The sequence below is a fragment of the Phascolarctos cinereus genome, unplaced genomic scaffold (genome assembly GCF_003287225.1).
Source record: "Phascolarctos cinereus isolate Bilbo 61053 unplaced genomic scaffold, phaCin_HiC Scaffold_4;HRSCAF=312, whole genome shotgun sequence".
NCBI classification, from domain to species: Eukaryota; Metazoa; Chordata; class Mammalia; order Diprotodontia; family Phascolarctidae; genus Phascolarctos; species Phascolarctos cinereus.
In genome coordinates, this window is record NW_027555847.1 from 558,150,222 (window position 1) to 558,165,266 (window position 15,045).

At 40.5% G+C, this 15,045-nt stretch overlaps 1 protein-coding gene across 4 annotated transcripts in view; it reads right to left on the reverse strand.

Moving 5' to 3' along the window:
• The window catches only part of JARID2 (jumonji and AT-rich interaction domain containing 2), a 334,127-nt gene that overhangs the window by 77,022 nt on the left and 242,060 nt on the right, over positions 1–15,045 (reverse strand). For all 4 annotated transcript variants that reach the window (XM_020986790.2, XM_078153580.1, XM_020986792.2 and 1 more), the window contains one exon: positions 68–244. In XM_020986790.2, the coding sequence (XP_020842449.1) occupies positions 68–244 (177 nt within the window). The remainder of the gene's footprint in view (positions 1–67; positions 245–15,045) is intronic.

Here is a 15,045-nt window from a genome sequence, read left to right on the forward strand (position 1 = left end):
TGACCTCTGAGGGCCCTTCAAGCTCTCCGCCTGGGTCGAGGAAGCTATGATGCATCAGAGTACTCACCATGTCCATTGTGAACGTGCTTGTGTGTTTTTCCTTTTCTGGGGGTTGACTGGCATGAAGATGAAGCATTGTTTGTGGCCGCTTTAGTATCTTCTGTCTCTTCATCCTCTTCTTCTACATCCTCCTCATCCTGAGAGCTTCCAAAATATACCATGTTGTTGGGCAGCGCTGGGGAGCCTGGATGGGATAAGCAAATGGTTTTGTGAACAGAAATCCCTTCAGAGCTCGGGATAGATTGAAACAAGGATGATTCCTCGGCTGCTCTGACAGGTACCAGAGAGGTGGACTGATAGGGTAATTACAGCAATACTTTCAACAGTGAACATTTAACTAATAAAAAGCCTGTCATCCAAGGAAATCAGCTTTACCTCCTGGCATTTCAGACAGAGCCAAAGCAAAATGTGACCAGGCTAATATAATGCTATTTAACCTTCGTAGCACATGCCTCAATTTCTTTAGTAATTCTTACAATAACATAAAATAAAGGCATATGAAAGGAGAGTGGTATGTTCACTTAATTTTTTTTTCTTAGAAAATAGGCCATTCTGGATTACAACTTTTAACAAGTTTTATACTTCAGAACACAAACACAAAAAATATAACACTGTCAATTCTAGGACAGGCCCTAAGTCGTGGGTGGGGGTGGAAGGAGAGGTTATAGAAAGGAATTTTGATTTTGGAGAAGGAAAAGGTCACTCAGCTATCCCCTTTACACTTGCCATCTGTTCCCAGCATGTATCCCAAGGGGTTTCACTAACTCAAAGGTGCTATATGTGAGGGGTTTCCTGACTTTTTGATCAAGCACCTCTGTCAGTGAAAAGTTTTCAAGCATCTATGTTCAATGTAGATATTACTGGACTTACAGATTATATACATGTTACTGTACTAATAATGATGTACATTATAAAATTTACATCAAAACTGAAAGTTTAAAACAAAAACAAAAGGGATGAGATAAAAGCCAAATAATATCTCCTCCTTCACAAAGTAATTCCAGCAGTTGTATGGTTATCCGAGACACACAGCCAACTAGTAGCTCAAAACACCCAAAGCCATTCCCTAACACACAAGTGACCAAAAGACAGGAACAAAAAACAGCTCTCTAAAGAAAAAATTACAAACTATTAAGAACACAAAAGAATCCAAATCACTAACAATAAAATAAATTCAAAACAAAACAACTCTGAGGTTTCAGTTCACACTCAGTACATTGGCAAAGATAACACAAGACTGAAATACTCCATGTTGGACGGATCCTGGAAAAAAAAAATTAGCATATTATTGCATTTTAACATAAGCGTGAGTTGGTGTACCCATTCTGAAAAGCAACTTGAAATTATGCCAATCACGTAGCTCAAATGGACACACCTTTTTACTCAGAGACTACACGGCTAAGTATATACCCTAAGGAGGTCACTGGAAAAAAAAAAGCTCACATATACAAAAATATTTATAGCAGCCCCTTTTTGTGGCAGCAAAGAACTGGAAACAACATAAATACAACTCACTTTGGAAATGATTAAACAAACTGTCATCAATGAAAGCACTGGAATATTAAACTTCTTTTTTTAAAAAGGTGAATATGTTAAACTAAAAAAAGGGTGCAAATTATTACCTGACCTGACACAAACTGGAATGGGCAAAACCAAGAGAACAACATAAGCCACCACAACCACAATGTAAACAGAAAGAACCACAAACAATGGAAAGTGAATGTTGCAAAATTGCAAAGAACAAGCCTGGCCCCCAACAGGGGCCAGGAGAAGGCACTTCCACCAGGCAGCCAGGCAGAGCAGTGTAAAGAGCACTGGGCCTAGAGTTGGGAAGACTCAAGTTCCAATCAGCTACTTCCTAACTGCGTGACCCTGAGCAAGTGCCTCAACCTGTGTCCACCTCAGTTTCCTCATCTGTAAAATGTTGATAATAATCGCACCAACCTCCCAGGGTTAGTGCAAGATCAATTAGATAACACTTATATGAAGTGCTTAGCACAGCTTTAAAAAGGGTTTGTTCCCTTCTAAGGGATGGCTCTCCAGAAGCTGTTAGGATGAAGAATACATGGAGAAATTAGATGATACAAAAAACAAAAGGTAAAAAAGTTTTTTGTTTTCCTTTTTTTTTTTTTAAAGCTTTTCTAATAGTCCACGCAAGAAGTGATCAGTGTGTGACCCTGGGCAAGTCACTTAACTCCAATTGCCTCACACAACCCCTCCCCAAAAAAAAGAGTGATCAGTGCCTGAAATAGGGTGGTGACTGGACCACCTGAGTTGGGAAAGGGAATGATTTCTAGGTGGAACAAAAAAGTTTTGGCAACTAATTGGCTATGTGGTATGAGGGAAAAAGAGGAGACAGATGATACTGAGCTACTGAGAACCTGGCTAAGTAGAATGGTGGTTCTTGCCAGGGATAGGGAAGTATGGAAGCAGAGTGGGTTTAGGGAGGAGGTGAAAATACTCTTTATGAAGCCAATATGCCTGCTCTTCCTGCGTGGCTTTTTCTGTCCCAACCCAAATGGGAATAGGAGGCCCTCACTCACCAGCCACTGGCCCTAACATAAAGTCAAGCCAAAAGGGCCTGTCAGAGAGCCGAGACGATGAGGGGTTGGGGGAAGGGGGAACTCCCAAAGGGAATGATGCAGCTGTTTCTGTGGATGCCAAGGAGCCCTGAGAGGCCCCGCCCAGTCTGTCTCATAAAGGGAGGATGGGGAGACTGGCAAAGGGAGGGATTGCTAGGGGACAGGGATAGGTGTGACTGTGCCAAAGACAAATAACCCTGGCTATTACAGCAAGGGTAGAGTGCGTCCCATCCTTCCACCCTCCAACTGGGAATATCATAGAACCTTGGGAAGCAAATCCAGTGGACCCTATTTGGGAGTCCATTGTTATATACAATAAAACATTCACAGCAGCAGCCTTTGTGGGGGCAAGATATTGGGGGGACGGGAGAGGAAGATGGTTGGATATCAACTACAGAGTGGCTGAACAAACTGTGGCAAGGGGAATGTAAAGAGATACCATGAGGGGCCAGTAGGTGGTGAAGTGGATAGGTACCTGCCCTTGAGTCAGGAGGACTTGAGTTCAAATTCAGCCTCAGACACTTTCTAGCTATATGGCCCTGGACAAGTCCCTTAGTTTGCCCCAAAAAAAGGGAGGGGCAGGGGAGGATACCACAGCCACAGGAGAAAGAGGAAGAATTACATGAGGTGATGCAGAATGAAGAAAGCAAAAGTAAATATATATATAATGACCACAATAACCAAAAAATGACTACAATAATGCAAACAAAAAATAACAAATACATAATGACTACAATAATGCAACAAATAACAACATGAAACCAGTAAAGAAACTGTGATGAAAAATTGTGATGGTGGTGAACGATTAGGAAACACACCTTCCTCCCCTCAGCAGACAGGTGGCAAGCCACAGATGTGGAACATGGTACATACCGTGTTAGTGTGTGTACTGGTCTTTCTGGTGCTGGCTCAACTAAAATTTTTTTCTTTGTTACAAGGAAGGGTTCAGTGATTGGGAGGGGGTAAGCAGACAAGTCAAGAGAAGCTAGGCATAGCATAAAAATTAAAGTTAAATAAACGTCTCTGAAAAAACAGCCACGTTGTGCAATGACCAACACTGACAGACTTAGCCCTTCTCAGCAATGCAAAGATCTAAGACATCTCCAAAAGCAAAAGCCTCATGATGGAAAATGCTATCCACATTCAAAGAAAGAACTATGGAGTTTGAATGCAGATTGAAGCATACTATTTGCTCTTTTTTTCTTCTTTTTTGTTTTGTTTTCTCTTTCTTGTGGCTCCTCCTATTGGTTCTAATTCTTCCTTACAACATCATTAATGTGAAAAAAGGTTTAATAGGAAGGTATATGTATAGCCTATATCAGATTGTGCGCTGTCTTGGGGAGAGAGCTTATGGAAGTGTCTGTTGATAAATTAAGATAAATTTAAAAAAAATTACACAAAAACCCTTAGTTAATGGTCCTTGCCTGCAGAAACTGACAGTTGCAGGGTACATTGCAAGAAGGCCATGAATGGTCGCTGGGAACATTCTTTGCAGCTGCTTACCAAATCATCTGCCTGCAAGACATAGTCACTGCCCAGCCTTCCACCCTCCTCTCCTTTCTCCACCGAGGCTAGAGATTATTACCATCATCAACAGACTTTCTAATAAGCTTAAAAATATTTGTGACAGACATGAGCAAATGTAGAAAAGGAAGAGAATGACTTCTTTTGATAGGAAAAAAACTTTAGCTAAGGCATTCAATTTTGAGGGAGAGCTTTTTATTTTAGGAATCCGAGGCAGAGATTTCATTTAGAAGGTTACATGGTTGACACAGACTGCTGGATTTGTTGGTCAACTGAAGAAATTATTAAGGAAAGGGTTAGAGTGGGGGAAAGGAGGAAATTCTTGGAAAGTTTTCTGCAGATCAGCTTAACTTACTCTGTTTTTTTAAAGTATACATCCCAAATAATTTATTGTAAACTGAACATTACGCAGTAACAAGTTTAACTTGCTTTATGAATATTTCCATTTATAATGAATTTTCCTAGATTTTTGCAAATAAGTCTAATCAAAAGGTCTCGAAACAGAACAACAACAACAACAACAACAACAAAGGACTGGGGAGAAAACCTACCAATCGATAAGCCCTGGAGATACCACGGAGAGCAACCACAGTGTGGGAAGAATGACAGTTACCAAGGCCAGGAATTTACAGGGGACACATCCAAGCGAGGAGCCAATAATAACACCGGTGGTCTCAGAGTCTAAACACAAATGCAAGAGCTCTGAGACACAAGGAAAGTGAACCAGAGATCCTAATGCAAAGAGGTGACTCCGACCTCAGAGGCACAACTAACTGGGCCTTGGTAGCATAGGAATCACAGCCGAACGTGGCTCTGGAGGAGACTGCCTACTTCAACAGGCAAAGGATCCTCTACTAAAAACATGTACTGCCCAAGGAAAGGCAGAAACCCAAAGACCCCAACCCCACCACCACCACCCACACACACAATAATACTGTCATGAAAACATACAAGAGAGCAGCTGGAGAGAAAGAGAAGGAGAAAAGGCCTTAGAAAACAGACTAAATGTTGGTTAGAAGACCATTATAAACTGGAGATGGAAGATATTTGCTGAAGCACACTACAAATGAGCAGAATAGCTAATAATTTCTTGGTTTGTCTAAGCAGGAACAAATTTCTTTCCTGCCAGACCCACCCCCTACAAACTCAGCACCCAAAGGGGTCCTGCACCAGGCTTGAGGATACACTAACTTATCTCACCTTCTTTGGAAGGTCTCAAATTTGCTTTCTTTTTTCCCTTTGCAATTGGGGGGGGGGGCGCAGTGCGGAGAGCTATTTGATATTACCAACTGTAGAGGGGATTTTGGTAGAACCCTTCTTTCATTTAACCTCACAATCTTGCTTGAGGTAAGTTTAATCTACTAATGTTTAAAATAGGTGACCCTGTAAAGAAAGCTGACTTACGATTTTTAAAAAGTGATTTAAAAGAAAATGTCTACAGAAAGGAAATGGGATGGTCAGTATGAACAAGTAAAAACAATCTTTGACATTTATATAGCCTTTAAAAAAAGGCAAAAAGATAAATGGGCAACACCATTACAACAGTAAAATTACATACATACAACAAATGCGAATCCTTACACAATTGTTATTTTTTTGAAATTAAAGTGTTTGTGTGTGTGTGTGTGTGTGTGTATATGCACACACACACATATATACACACACTACATATAGTATGTGTGTGTGTGTGTGTGTGTGTGTATTTACAACAAATGCAAATCCTCACACAGTTATTATTTTTTGAAATTAACGTTTTAGAGGCAGCTAGGTGGCGCAGTGGATACAGCACAGGCCCTGAAGTCAGGAGGACCTGAGTTCAAATTCGGCCTCAGACCAAACAGATGACACTTACTAGCTGTGTGATCCTGGGCAAGTCACTTAATCCCAATTGCCTAAATAAATAAATAAATAAATAAATAAAGGGAAGTGAAGTTTCAGTAATACCTTTTATTTTCACATCAGTTATTTTCAGGTATATCTCACCACCCAGGGAGTTTTCCCAGGTAGATAAAGGAAAGAGGAAAGAAGATAATGAGGGAAGGAAGAAAGGAGGGAAAAAGAGAAAGAAAATGAGAGGGAAGGAGCAAAAGAGGGAATTTAGGAGAAGAAAGGGGAGGAAAAGCAAGAGGAGGAGAAGGAAAGAGGCTTGACCAAAGACAGTGAGTACTTCTGACCATGTATACAATATTCTCCACTTATAATCTCCTACTTCTCCGAGAGGGAGGAGATAAATGTTAACACAATATTGTTGAAAACTACGTACAGAGGATTTTGTCAGTACAATAATACCTTGTTAAAGGATCTCTATGCAGTAAATTTTTGTAAAGTTTCAGATTATTTATGTTATGTTACCTGCCTAATTTATCCTTTTAACAAGTTAGGATTCATCCACATTGCAGTTTTCTTAAATTAAGGCATCTTGATGTTATTTTGACATAAGTGGGTCATCACTTCAGGCTGGAAAACCATATGGTATGCAGAGAATTATGTTTTAATGTTAAGGCCTATAGTAGCTCCTATCCTTGACATCATACATACCCATTCAATATTGGGTAATGCTAGATGGTAGCTAGAAAAAACAAACAAACTCAAAGCTAAGAAAGAAGACAGAAAGGACTATATAGCTGGTCAAAGCAGTATATTTAACTAGACAACAGAGGATATCTTCTCAGCTTATTCTAAATTCTATCCCATTATTCAAAATACAGTTTGAAGCAGAACCTCCACTGTCTATAAATGCCAACTCACTTATGGGCACACAAGTAAGCACTTGATTCTAAACATGTCATCTGAAATATTTATTAAAGACCATGGGAGGGAGGGAGGAAGGGAGACACATAAAAAGCAAAGATCGCCTCTGCCCTTAACTTATACTCTAATATGGTTTAAATAAATAAAGGGGAGGAATTAGGTTCATGAAATGAAATAATGGGGGAGGGAGAGGAGAGAAGAAGAGAAACTATGCACACCTTTGGGGAATAAATTAATACACCCTATCCCAGAAATATGGTAGAGCTGATTTGAATTAATGGTTCCATTCCATTTGCTCATGCACTGTGTGTCATGTAATTGGATAAAAAGATTAACTGTCTCACAATGTATGCTGTTATGCTCAAACAAGTGGGTCTTCTTGTCTTTACTCAGCTGTATGCTGCTTCAGGGCAGGGCCCATGCCTTAGTCATCTTCTGTAGACCCCACAGTTCCAAGGACACCACTGATGGATCTCAGATGTTGGGATGGGTTGGAGAAAGGAAATTATTTTTACCCCCAGGAAAATCATGAAAAAGGGCAATAGGGAAACCATGATAGGAGAAATAAACAACAAATCATCCTATAGGATATCTTAGTTTTGTTGAGAAAAAAAAATTTTTTAAGGACTCGTTTGAACTATTTCAGAGCGAAGAAAGCAGAATCCAATGAAACACAAAAATTACAACAATGTAACTGGAGACCACAAAACTCAGGTCAAATACAATGGATGGCACTGGAACCAGAGTGCTTTCTGTTAACAAATAATGAAAGATTCAAGTAGAAAATGCAATGATTGTCAGACCAAAAAAAAAAAAACCACCAAACCAAAAAACCTTTTCAGGCAGTGTTTCTTTACTACTTTTAGGGAGAGTCATTTATGTCTTTGCTCGCTATATCAAATGCATCAATCAATAAAGAAATTAAACAAACAAAAAAAGCTACCCAAAAAAACCACCATTGAAAAACATTTTCAACCTTTCAAGAAAGGATAAAAAAAAAGAGGAATCCTTCACTGGTATAACAAATGACCCTTCTATCCAGGACTCTGAGAGAAAAGAGGCTAGGACATGGATGTGGGGAAAATGACCAGTCAAGGGGCCTCAATCTTCCCTTGATCACCAACTCCCAATGTGATATCAATACAGTGGTCCCCTCTGAAGACCCCTTGAAGGTAAAAGGTTTATGGTTCTATGACTAGATGAAGAGAGGAAAAAAGCTTCCCTGTGGAGGTCATTCAATAAGAAGTTAAAATTGAAAAAAATTTTAGGCTTACATGTGTTGTGCCATACACCAGATCACTCAGCAAATGCAAACCACTGAAACAAAGCTGAGTGTATATTTATCCAAAAGTTGTTAAGGAAAGTAACTGTGAGTCAATTACAGAAAAATAAATGGGAAAGAGGGCTAAGGTTTCTTTAAAAAAGAAAAAAAAAGCCTGCTTCTCAAACCAAGAATGACAACCATTTGATACAAGGTTGTCACTAAGAAACCTAGGGATAGAAATGACAAAGCAGGCTGGGAGGTCAAGTGAAACAGTAACTTAAGAAAAAAGTGAGAAAAGGACAAAATATAATTACAAAGTGGCAAAACTGGGGACAGCGGGGAGTAGAGGTACTCCCAGGGTGGAAAGTCCCTTCACCTCCTCACTGTGGGGACTATCTTCTAAAAAACATGACTAGAATTAAGGGCAGGTAACTGAAAGACTGGTAGAAAGCCTTAATATTTAAGACCAGTGAAAGAAAAGAGATGAGAGCTTAGGGGAGAGGAAGGGGGAGGAGAGGAAAAAAAGAGAACAAGAAAGAGACAGACAAGGGGGGGGGAGCTGGGGAGGGAGGGAGGGAGGAAGGAAGGAAGGAAGGAAGGAAGGAAGGAAGGAAGGAAGGAAGGAAGGAAGGAAGGAAGGAAGGAAGGAAGGAAGGAAGGAAGGAAGGAAGGAAGGAAGGAAGGAAGGAATTACTGTGTGAAAAAGACATGACAGAAGAGTGCAGCAGTTTTAATTTTCACTCATGCCTCTTGTATTCTTAGGGTAACAAAATCCTGAACATCAACCTTAATCACAAAATAAGCCTGCTTTATGACCTTAATTAACAAATTACAGAGGTCAACTGTTACACAGAGTGGCAGCACATGCCACCTGACACCTGGTGGTTTCAGACACATAACCTATGAAAGGGCTGTTTTAGGTGCCAAAGCTCTGATTTCTCAAAAATGAATTACCTTTTAAAAATCTATGGAATTAAAGTTCTCTTTCAGCGCCCTGTTTTTCAATAACAATTAGAGGCAGATTTCTGTCTCGGATTATTTAAAGTGCATTAGCAAATGTGAAAAAAATCTGAACTTGGATGAGAGCAGTGGAATCAGGAGCAATGAAAGCATCTGCGTTTTGCCAAAAGTATTTCATTACTTTTCAGCATTAGCTGGCAATGTCTCCACAATATTTACTGAAGTGCAAACCAAATGTTTTCATCTGGACAAAAATCAAACTGTGGTATGTTACAACCACAACAGAAATCAATGTAATCCAAAAGCCTGCTCTCTCTAATTTAGGCTGTGGTTTCTATAAAATTGGATCCTTCTCAGAAAAGCATGTTGACAAGACAAACCCCTGAACCCTTTCTCCCCCCCCATCATTTCTTTGACAAACAGACCAGTTTTGCTTTAGAAAAATCTTCTTCTAATGATCCGTATTACATATAGGTGAGATTTAGAAAACGGAGTTCAAATTCTCTGGACTGAACCAACAAAAACTGGCCAGTGATGCTGACCATATAGTCATATCAAGAAGGAAGTTAGAATCTGGCCTATTTACTGACTTAATGAAAATTTTTCAAAAAATTAAAAACCCAACAAATCTGTCATTATTTCTGATTAAAGGTAATGGGGGAAAGACTTGGATTTAGTAGCACCCCACATGCACACATACCAGCGGTAGATTGGGAGTGGGGGTGGGGTGGGGGGATGCGGACTTGCCCTTTGTAGCACTACCCTTTCAAAGACATTTTGATGACTGAGCAAGTCCGGTGGTGCTCCTGCTGTGTCAAGCCCCAGGTCCTGTATTATCCCACTACCCCAAGGGTTAAGGTTCTGCAGCATCAGACTATGCAAACCCTCAAAATGAGAAAAATTCATTCTAACTAAATTACTATCTATCCACCTTCGTTCTCAGCTGATCACATAAATACCTTCCTTGTAAATACTTATACAGATACAACTTGCACACTTAAACATGTTAATAAATTCAAAACCTATTCTCCATATAGCCAGAAATCCAAATCAAAGAGAACCCTCGTAGATTAATGCAGAGCTGTAGCCTAAAAGAGCAACCAGCCAAAAAAAGAAAAGGCCTGTGGCAATAGTATGAAAAGCCTCATGCTCTATTTTGTAAACCACAGTCAGGAAATGTATCATCAGCGTCTTTTGAAAACACACAAATCAGAGGAGAAAGAGTAAGTGGTAATAATGGGGAAAGGGAGGGATGGCAAACTAAGAAATAAGAACCTGCCTAGATGTCCTGGACTTGAGGATAGCTGGGAAGCGATATCATGTTTGGAAACAGAGCCCGGAGCCAAGTGAGAATATTTTTAAGGACAGGTAATAACTAATGGCCTGCACCAGTGCTGTTTGGTTCCTCCACATTCCTGACCTCCACGACAGAGGGCACGTGTGAACAAGCACACACATGAACACACCCTCCCACACACAGCCCCGTCTTTTTTCCCCCTCTATCCCACATTCATTCACTTTCAACGGAGCTGACTAAGAGACGTCTTCCTAGAAGAATCCCAATTGAAGGGCACATTTGCTCCCTGGAAAGAACAGGTTACAACAGTGACCCCATTCGGAGCAGAACTTTCCCCTCCTGGCTTAGCTTTAGGATTATACAGAATCCCTAAATACCCTCATCTTCTTCACTGACCTGGTTTTGAGTTTCTATGCAACTGATGAGAAAGGGGAAAATACCTATAATTAAAGCTGGCACTCTTCACCCACAATCTTTTCCATATGCCCGAGAAAATCCCTCAATTGCCTCATACTCTAGTTTATGTTTTTAAACACACACACACACACACACCCACCACCAAGTATAAATCCATAGATGCTATCTTTAAAATTCCATTAAATTTAACAAGCATTCATTTAATTTATTTAATTTTGTTTAACAACCATTTATTGTGTGTGCCAGGCCCTTGAAATACAAAGACAACAGTAAAATAGGCAGCACAGTCAACAGTGAGCAGGACCTGGAGTTCAAAAAATACCTGAGTTCGAATGTGGCCTCAGACACTCACTAGCTGTATGTTCCTGAACAAGTCACTTAACCTCTGTTTGCCTCAGTTTCCTCAAATGTAAAATGGAGATGATGATGATGATAATACCACCTGCCCTCCCAAGGTTGCTATATGGATAAAATGAGATATTTGTAAAACTCTTAGCACCATGCCTGGCACACAGCAGGAGCATCATAAATGCTTGTTTCTTTCCTTTGTTCCTGCCCCCTGCACTAGGAACTCCTATCCCATTAGGTTAGAAATGCATTTACACAGATAAATATACACAAAATGCATTTCCCCAGTAGACTGCAAGCTCTTTTTTTGTGTGTGTAAATACTCATAGCCGTGAGGCCTGGCCAGCTCACATTGCTGTTCAGTCATATCCAACTCTTCTTGACCCTGCTTGGGGTTTTCTTGGCTGATACTTGAGTAGTTTGCTATTTCCTTTTCCAGCTCATTTTATAGATGAGGAACTGAGGCAAACTGACTTACCCAGGGTCACACAACTAATAAACATCACAGGCCTTTTTGAACTGAGGAAGAGGCATCTTCAGACTCCAGGCCCAATGCTCTCTCCACTGCACCACCTAGCTGCCCAAGCCAGTAGGTGCTCATAAATGCTTGTCGATCAACTGATACACAGGAAGGCTTGAATTCAAATCCAGCCTCATTGCACTGAATGACCCTGGGTAAGTTGTTTTAAGTCCTTAAATTATCTATCCATCTTATGGGACAGCTAGGTGGCACGATGGATAGAGCTCTGGCCTTGGAGTCAGGAGGACCTGAGTTCAAAATCCAGCGTCAGACACTTGATACTTACTAGCTGTGTGACCCTGGGCAAGTCACTTCACCCCCACTGCCTCACCCAAAAAAAAGGCCCCCCCCTAAAAAAATCCATCTTGCCTACATATTCCAAAGCACAGGTTCCTATTACCCTCGTGAGAACTGTTAAGATAATGGAGAACAGTCACTGCTGAAGAGACCTTCCATCACAAATCAAAAGTAGGCCAGGGTCTACTTAAAATATTTGGCTCCCAGTGTCTCTAAATGGATCTCAGCAAGGACAGGGAGGTACCAAGGGAACTAATAGATGGGAGGGCAGGAGTAAAGCATCATATGGTAACCTAAGCCATGGAATCAGTGAAAGACAACAAGGAGGCTGCCCCATCTATCTACAGGGAGGGAGAAGAAATACAAACAGTCAATGAGCAAAGGGCCCATCCGAAACGAGGGGCTCTCTCACTGGGTGCGCCCCTTTTCTTTCTCCCAAATCTCATGACAGTCTCTAACAACTCATCAAGGTCACAAAGCAATTAAAACAGATCATCTTCCTCAAGCAGAAATATTTCAAGGATCTTCTTTCATAACTACTCTGATAAACCTGTCCCTAGCAGGGAAATAGCTTACTCAGCGGGATCTAACCCACTTGTACAGCAGAGAGTCAGCTGGAAAATCAGAGGGTTTCTGAAGCCAGGAGTCTGTGGCTTAAGGAAGAGAAAGGAGAAGACTTTGAAGGCCGTTCACCAGCTCTCTCCTAAGAGAAGTCAAACACAGTCAGGACGGGTCACAATTCAGAAGGGACCTGCAAGGAAGCTGGGGATCCATCTCAGAAAGGGCTTTTTCCCCCCTCCCCTTCCCAAACTAGTTTATATAATGTGAGGTATTCCCATCTTGTTCCAGAAGGTTCCTTCTGTGCTCAGGGATTGTTTAATTGCTTTTTAGCAGGTTAATCCCCTCTCATTATGTGACCACTATATCACCCCAGGCATCTGCCCTACTTAGAATTCACTCTCCCATAATATTCAAAGTCACTGCTGAATGGTAAAATGTGCTCTGGAGGGGAAAGCATACACACTTTCATAGAGAACTCCATAGGCGTCCCTTCCCTCCTCCTGTTTCTATCAGGCAGCCTGTCACTGAAACTCCTGTGCCACAGAGGTAATGCCAGCCCACAATTACTAGAGAAAAGGCCCTAAAATGGCAGCTCTAAAGAGTCTTTCCATTGATCTCTTTCAAAACAATCCAGTGCATCACCACCAAATGGGCTCAATGCCAGATCTTGGCACCCAGAGTGCCAAGGATGCTATCCATTTCAAAATTCTCCTTTGGGGAGTCTCTTTCTTTGAAGTCATCCCCCAAAAAGAAGGGAGTAGAGAGAAATACTAGGTACAATACACCAAAATTAATTTGACCATAATACCTGAAGTAGATTGATGGACTCTATAAATGGTCATGGAAGGGAAGGGAGATAATGGGAGGTGAAAAGAACTGGGGCAGATAAATTCTGATTCAAAAGAAAACTCATTCTATTTTCATACTAAAAAATGGCACAGACGATATATTCTAATACTGATGGATACATAATTTCACATGTACTATTTTGCCTCAATAATTCAAAGGTTCTGGATTCCATCAGAATGAATAACTCCCTTTCAAAGACAAAAGACAGCAACCCTTCTACAACATCATAAGTGGAAGACTGCTTAAACCAAAAAATTCATCCTCACCGTGTGGTCAACCTGGTACCCGGGGGTCAACATTGTAATGAGTCTTTTCGACCATTCCTCAGATGACATATTCACAAGCCCCCATCCACAGAACCCTTCCACTCTGATAGACCTTGCCAATGTTTCCCCACAACGAGCAGAGCATTCAAGAACCCATGGCAACCTTCACACCAAAAACAGGCATCAAAGCCAGAAGTTATAATATTTTAGGTAGAAAAAAAATTCTGAAGAATGAAGAAAAACCCAAAGGGAAATCAAATTGTGCATACCCTTTAATCCAGCAATATCGCTGGTAGGTCAAAGAAAAGGGACAAGGACCAACATGTACATGAATATATAGAGCGGCTCTTTATGTGGTGGCAAAGAATTGGAAATTGAGGGAACGCCCATCAATTAAGGAATGATTGAAAAAGCTGTGGTATATTAATGTAATGGAATACTATTGTGCTATAAGAAATGACAAGCAGGATGATTTCAGAAAAACCTGGAGACTCTTACATGCCCTAATGCAAAATGAAGAGACCAGAACCAGGAGAACATTGTACACAGTAACAGCAATGTTGTATGACCATCAACTATGAATAACTTAGCTCTTCTGAGCAATACAATGATCCAACTCAATTCCAAAGGACTCATGATGGAAAATGCTATCCATCTCCAGAGAAAGAACTGACGGAGTCTGAAGCACACTTACTGAGGCACACTATTTTCACATTCTTTATCTTTTTCCCTTTTTGGTCTGTTTCTTCTCTCACAACATGACTAATGTGGAAAAATTAACCTATTTAACATTCTTACCTTTTTAGGCAGTAGGGAAGGAGAAAATTTGAAACTCAATTAAAAAAAAATGAAGGTTTACAAGTTGCCTTTCATGTAATTGGGGAAAAATACTATTAAAAAACGAAGAGAAAGTCCTATTTAGATTGCATGGATCACCAGGGTTCCACAGAAACGAGTTTAAGAAATTCTGGTTATCAGGGATCTACAGTGATAAGTTTTAGTTCTTTTTTTCCCTGCTTAATCTGTAAATAATTGAAAACCAGACTAGAATAAAGATGAAGGAAGTTATAAAGAAGACTTTCATTCTAATGCCAGGAAACATAACAATGGTAAGGATCTGTGTACTACTATAAACAAGCACATGTCCTCTCCACATGCACCAACTGAAAGACACTAATTATGCCTTTGGCAAAGGGCAAATGAGCTCAGGCAAAGTAGCTATTTAGAGGTAAGAACACTGCAAACACCAGGCATATCTCTGTGTGCTTGCTCAATTATCCCTTCTATTAGAAATTCTGGGTCAAGGTATTAAAATGGGAAGGGAAAGACCCCAGCCAAATTTAGTCCAG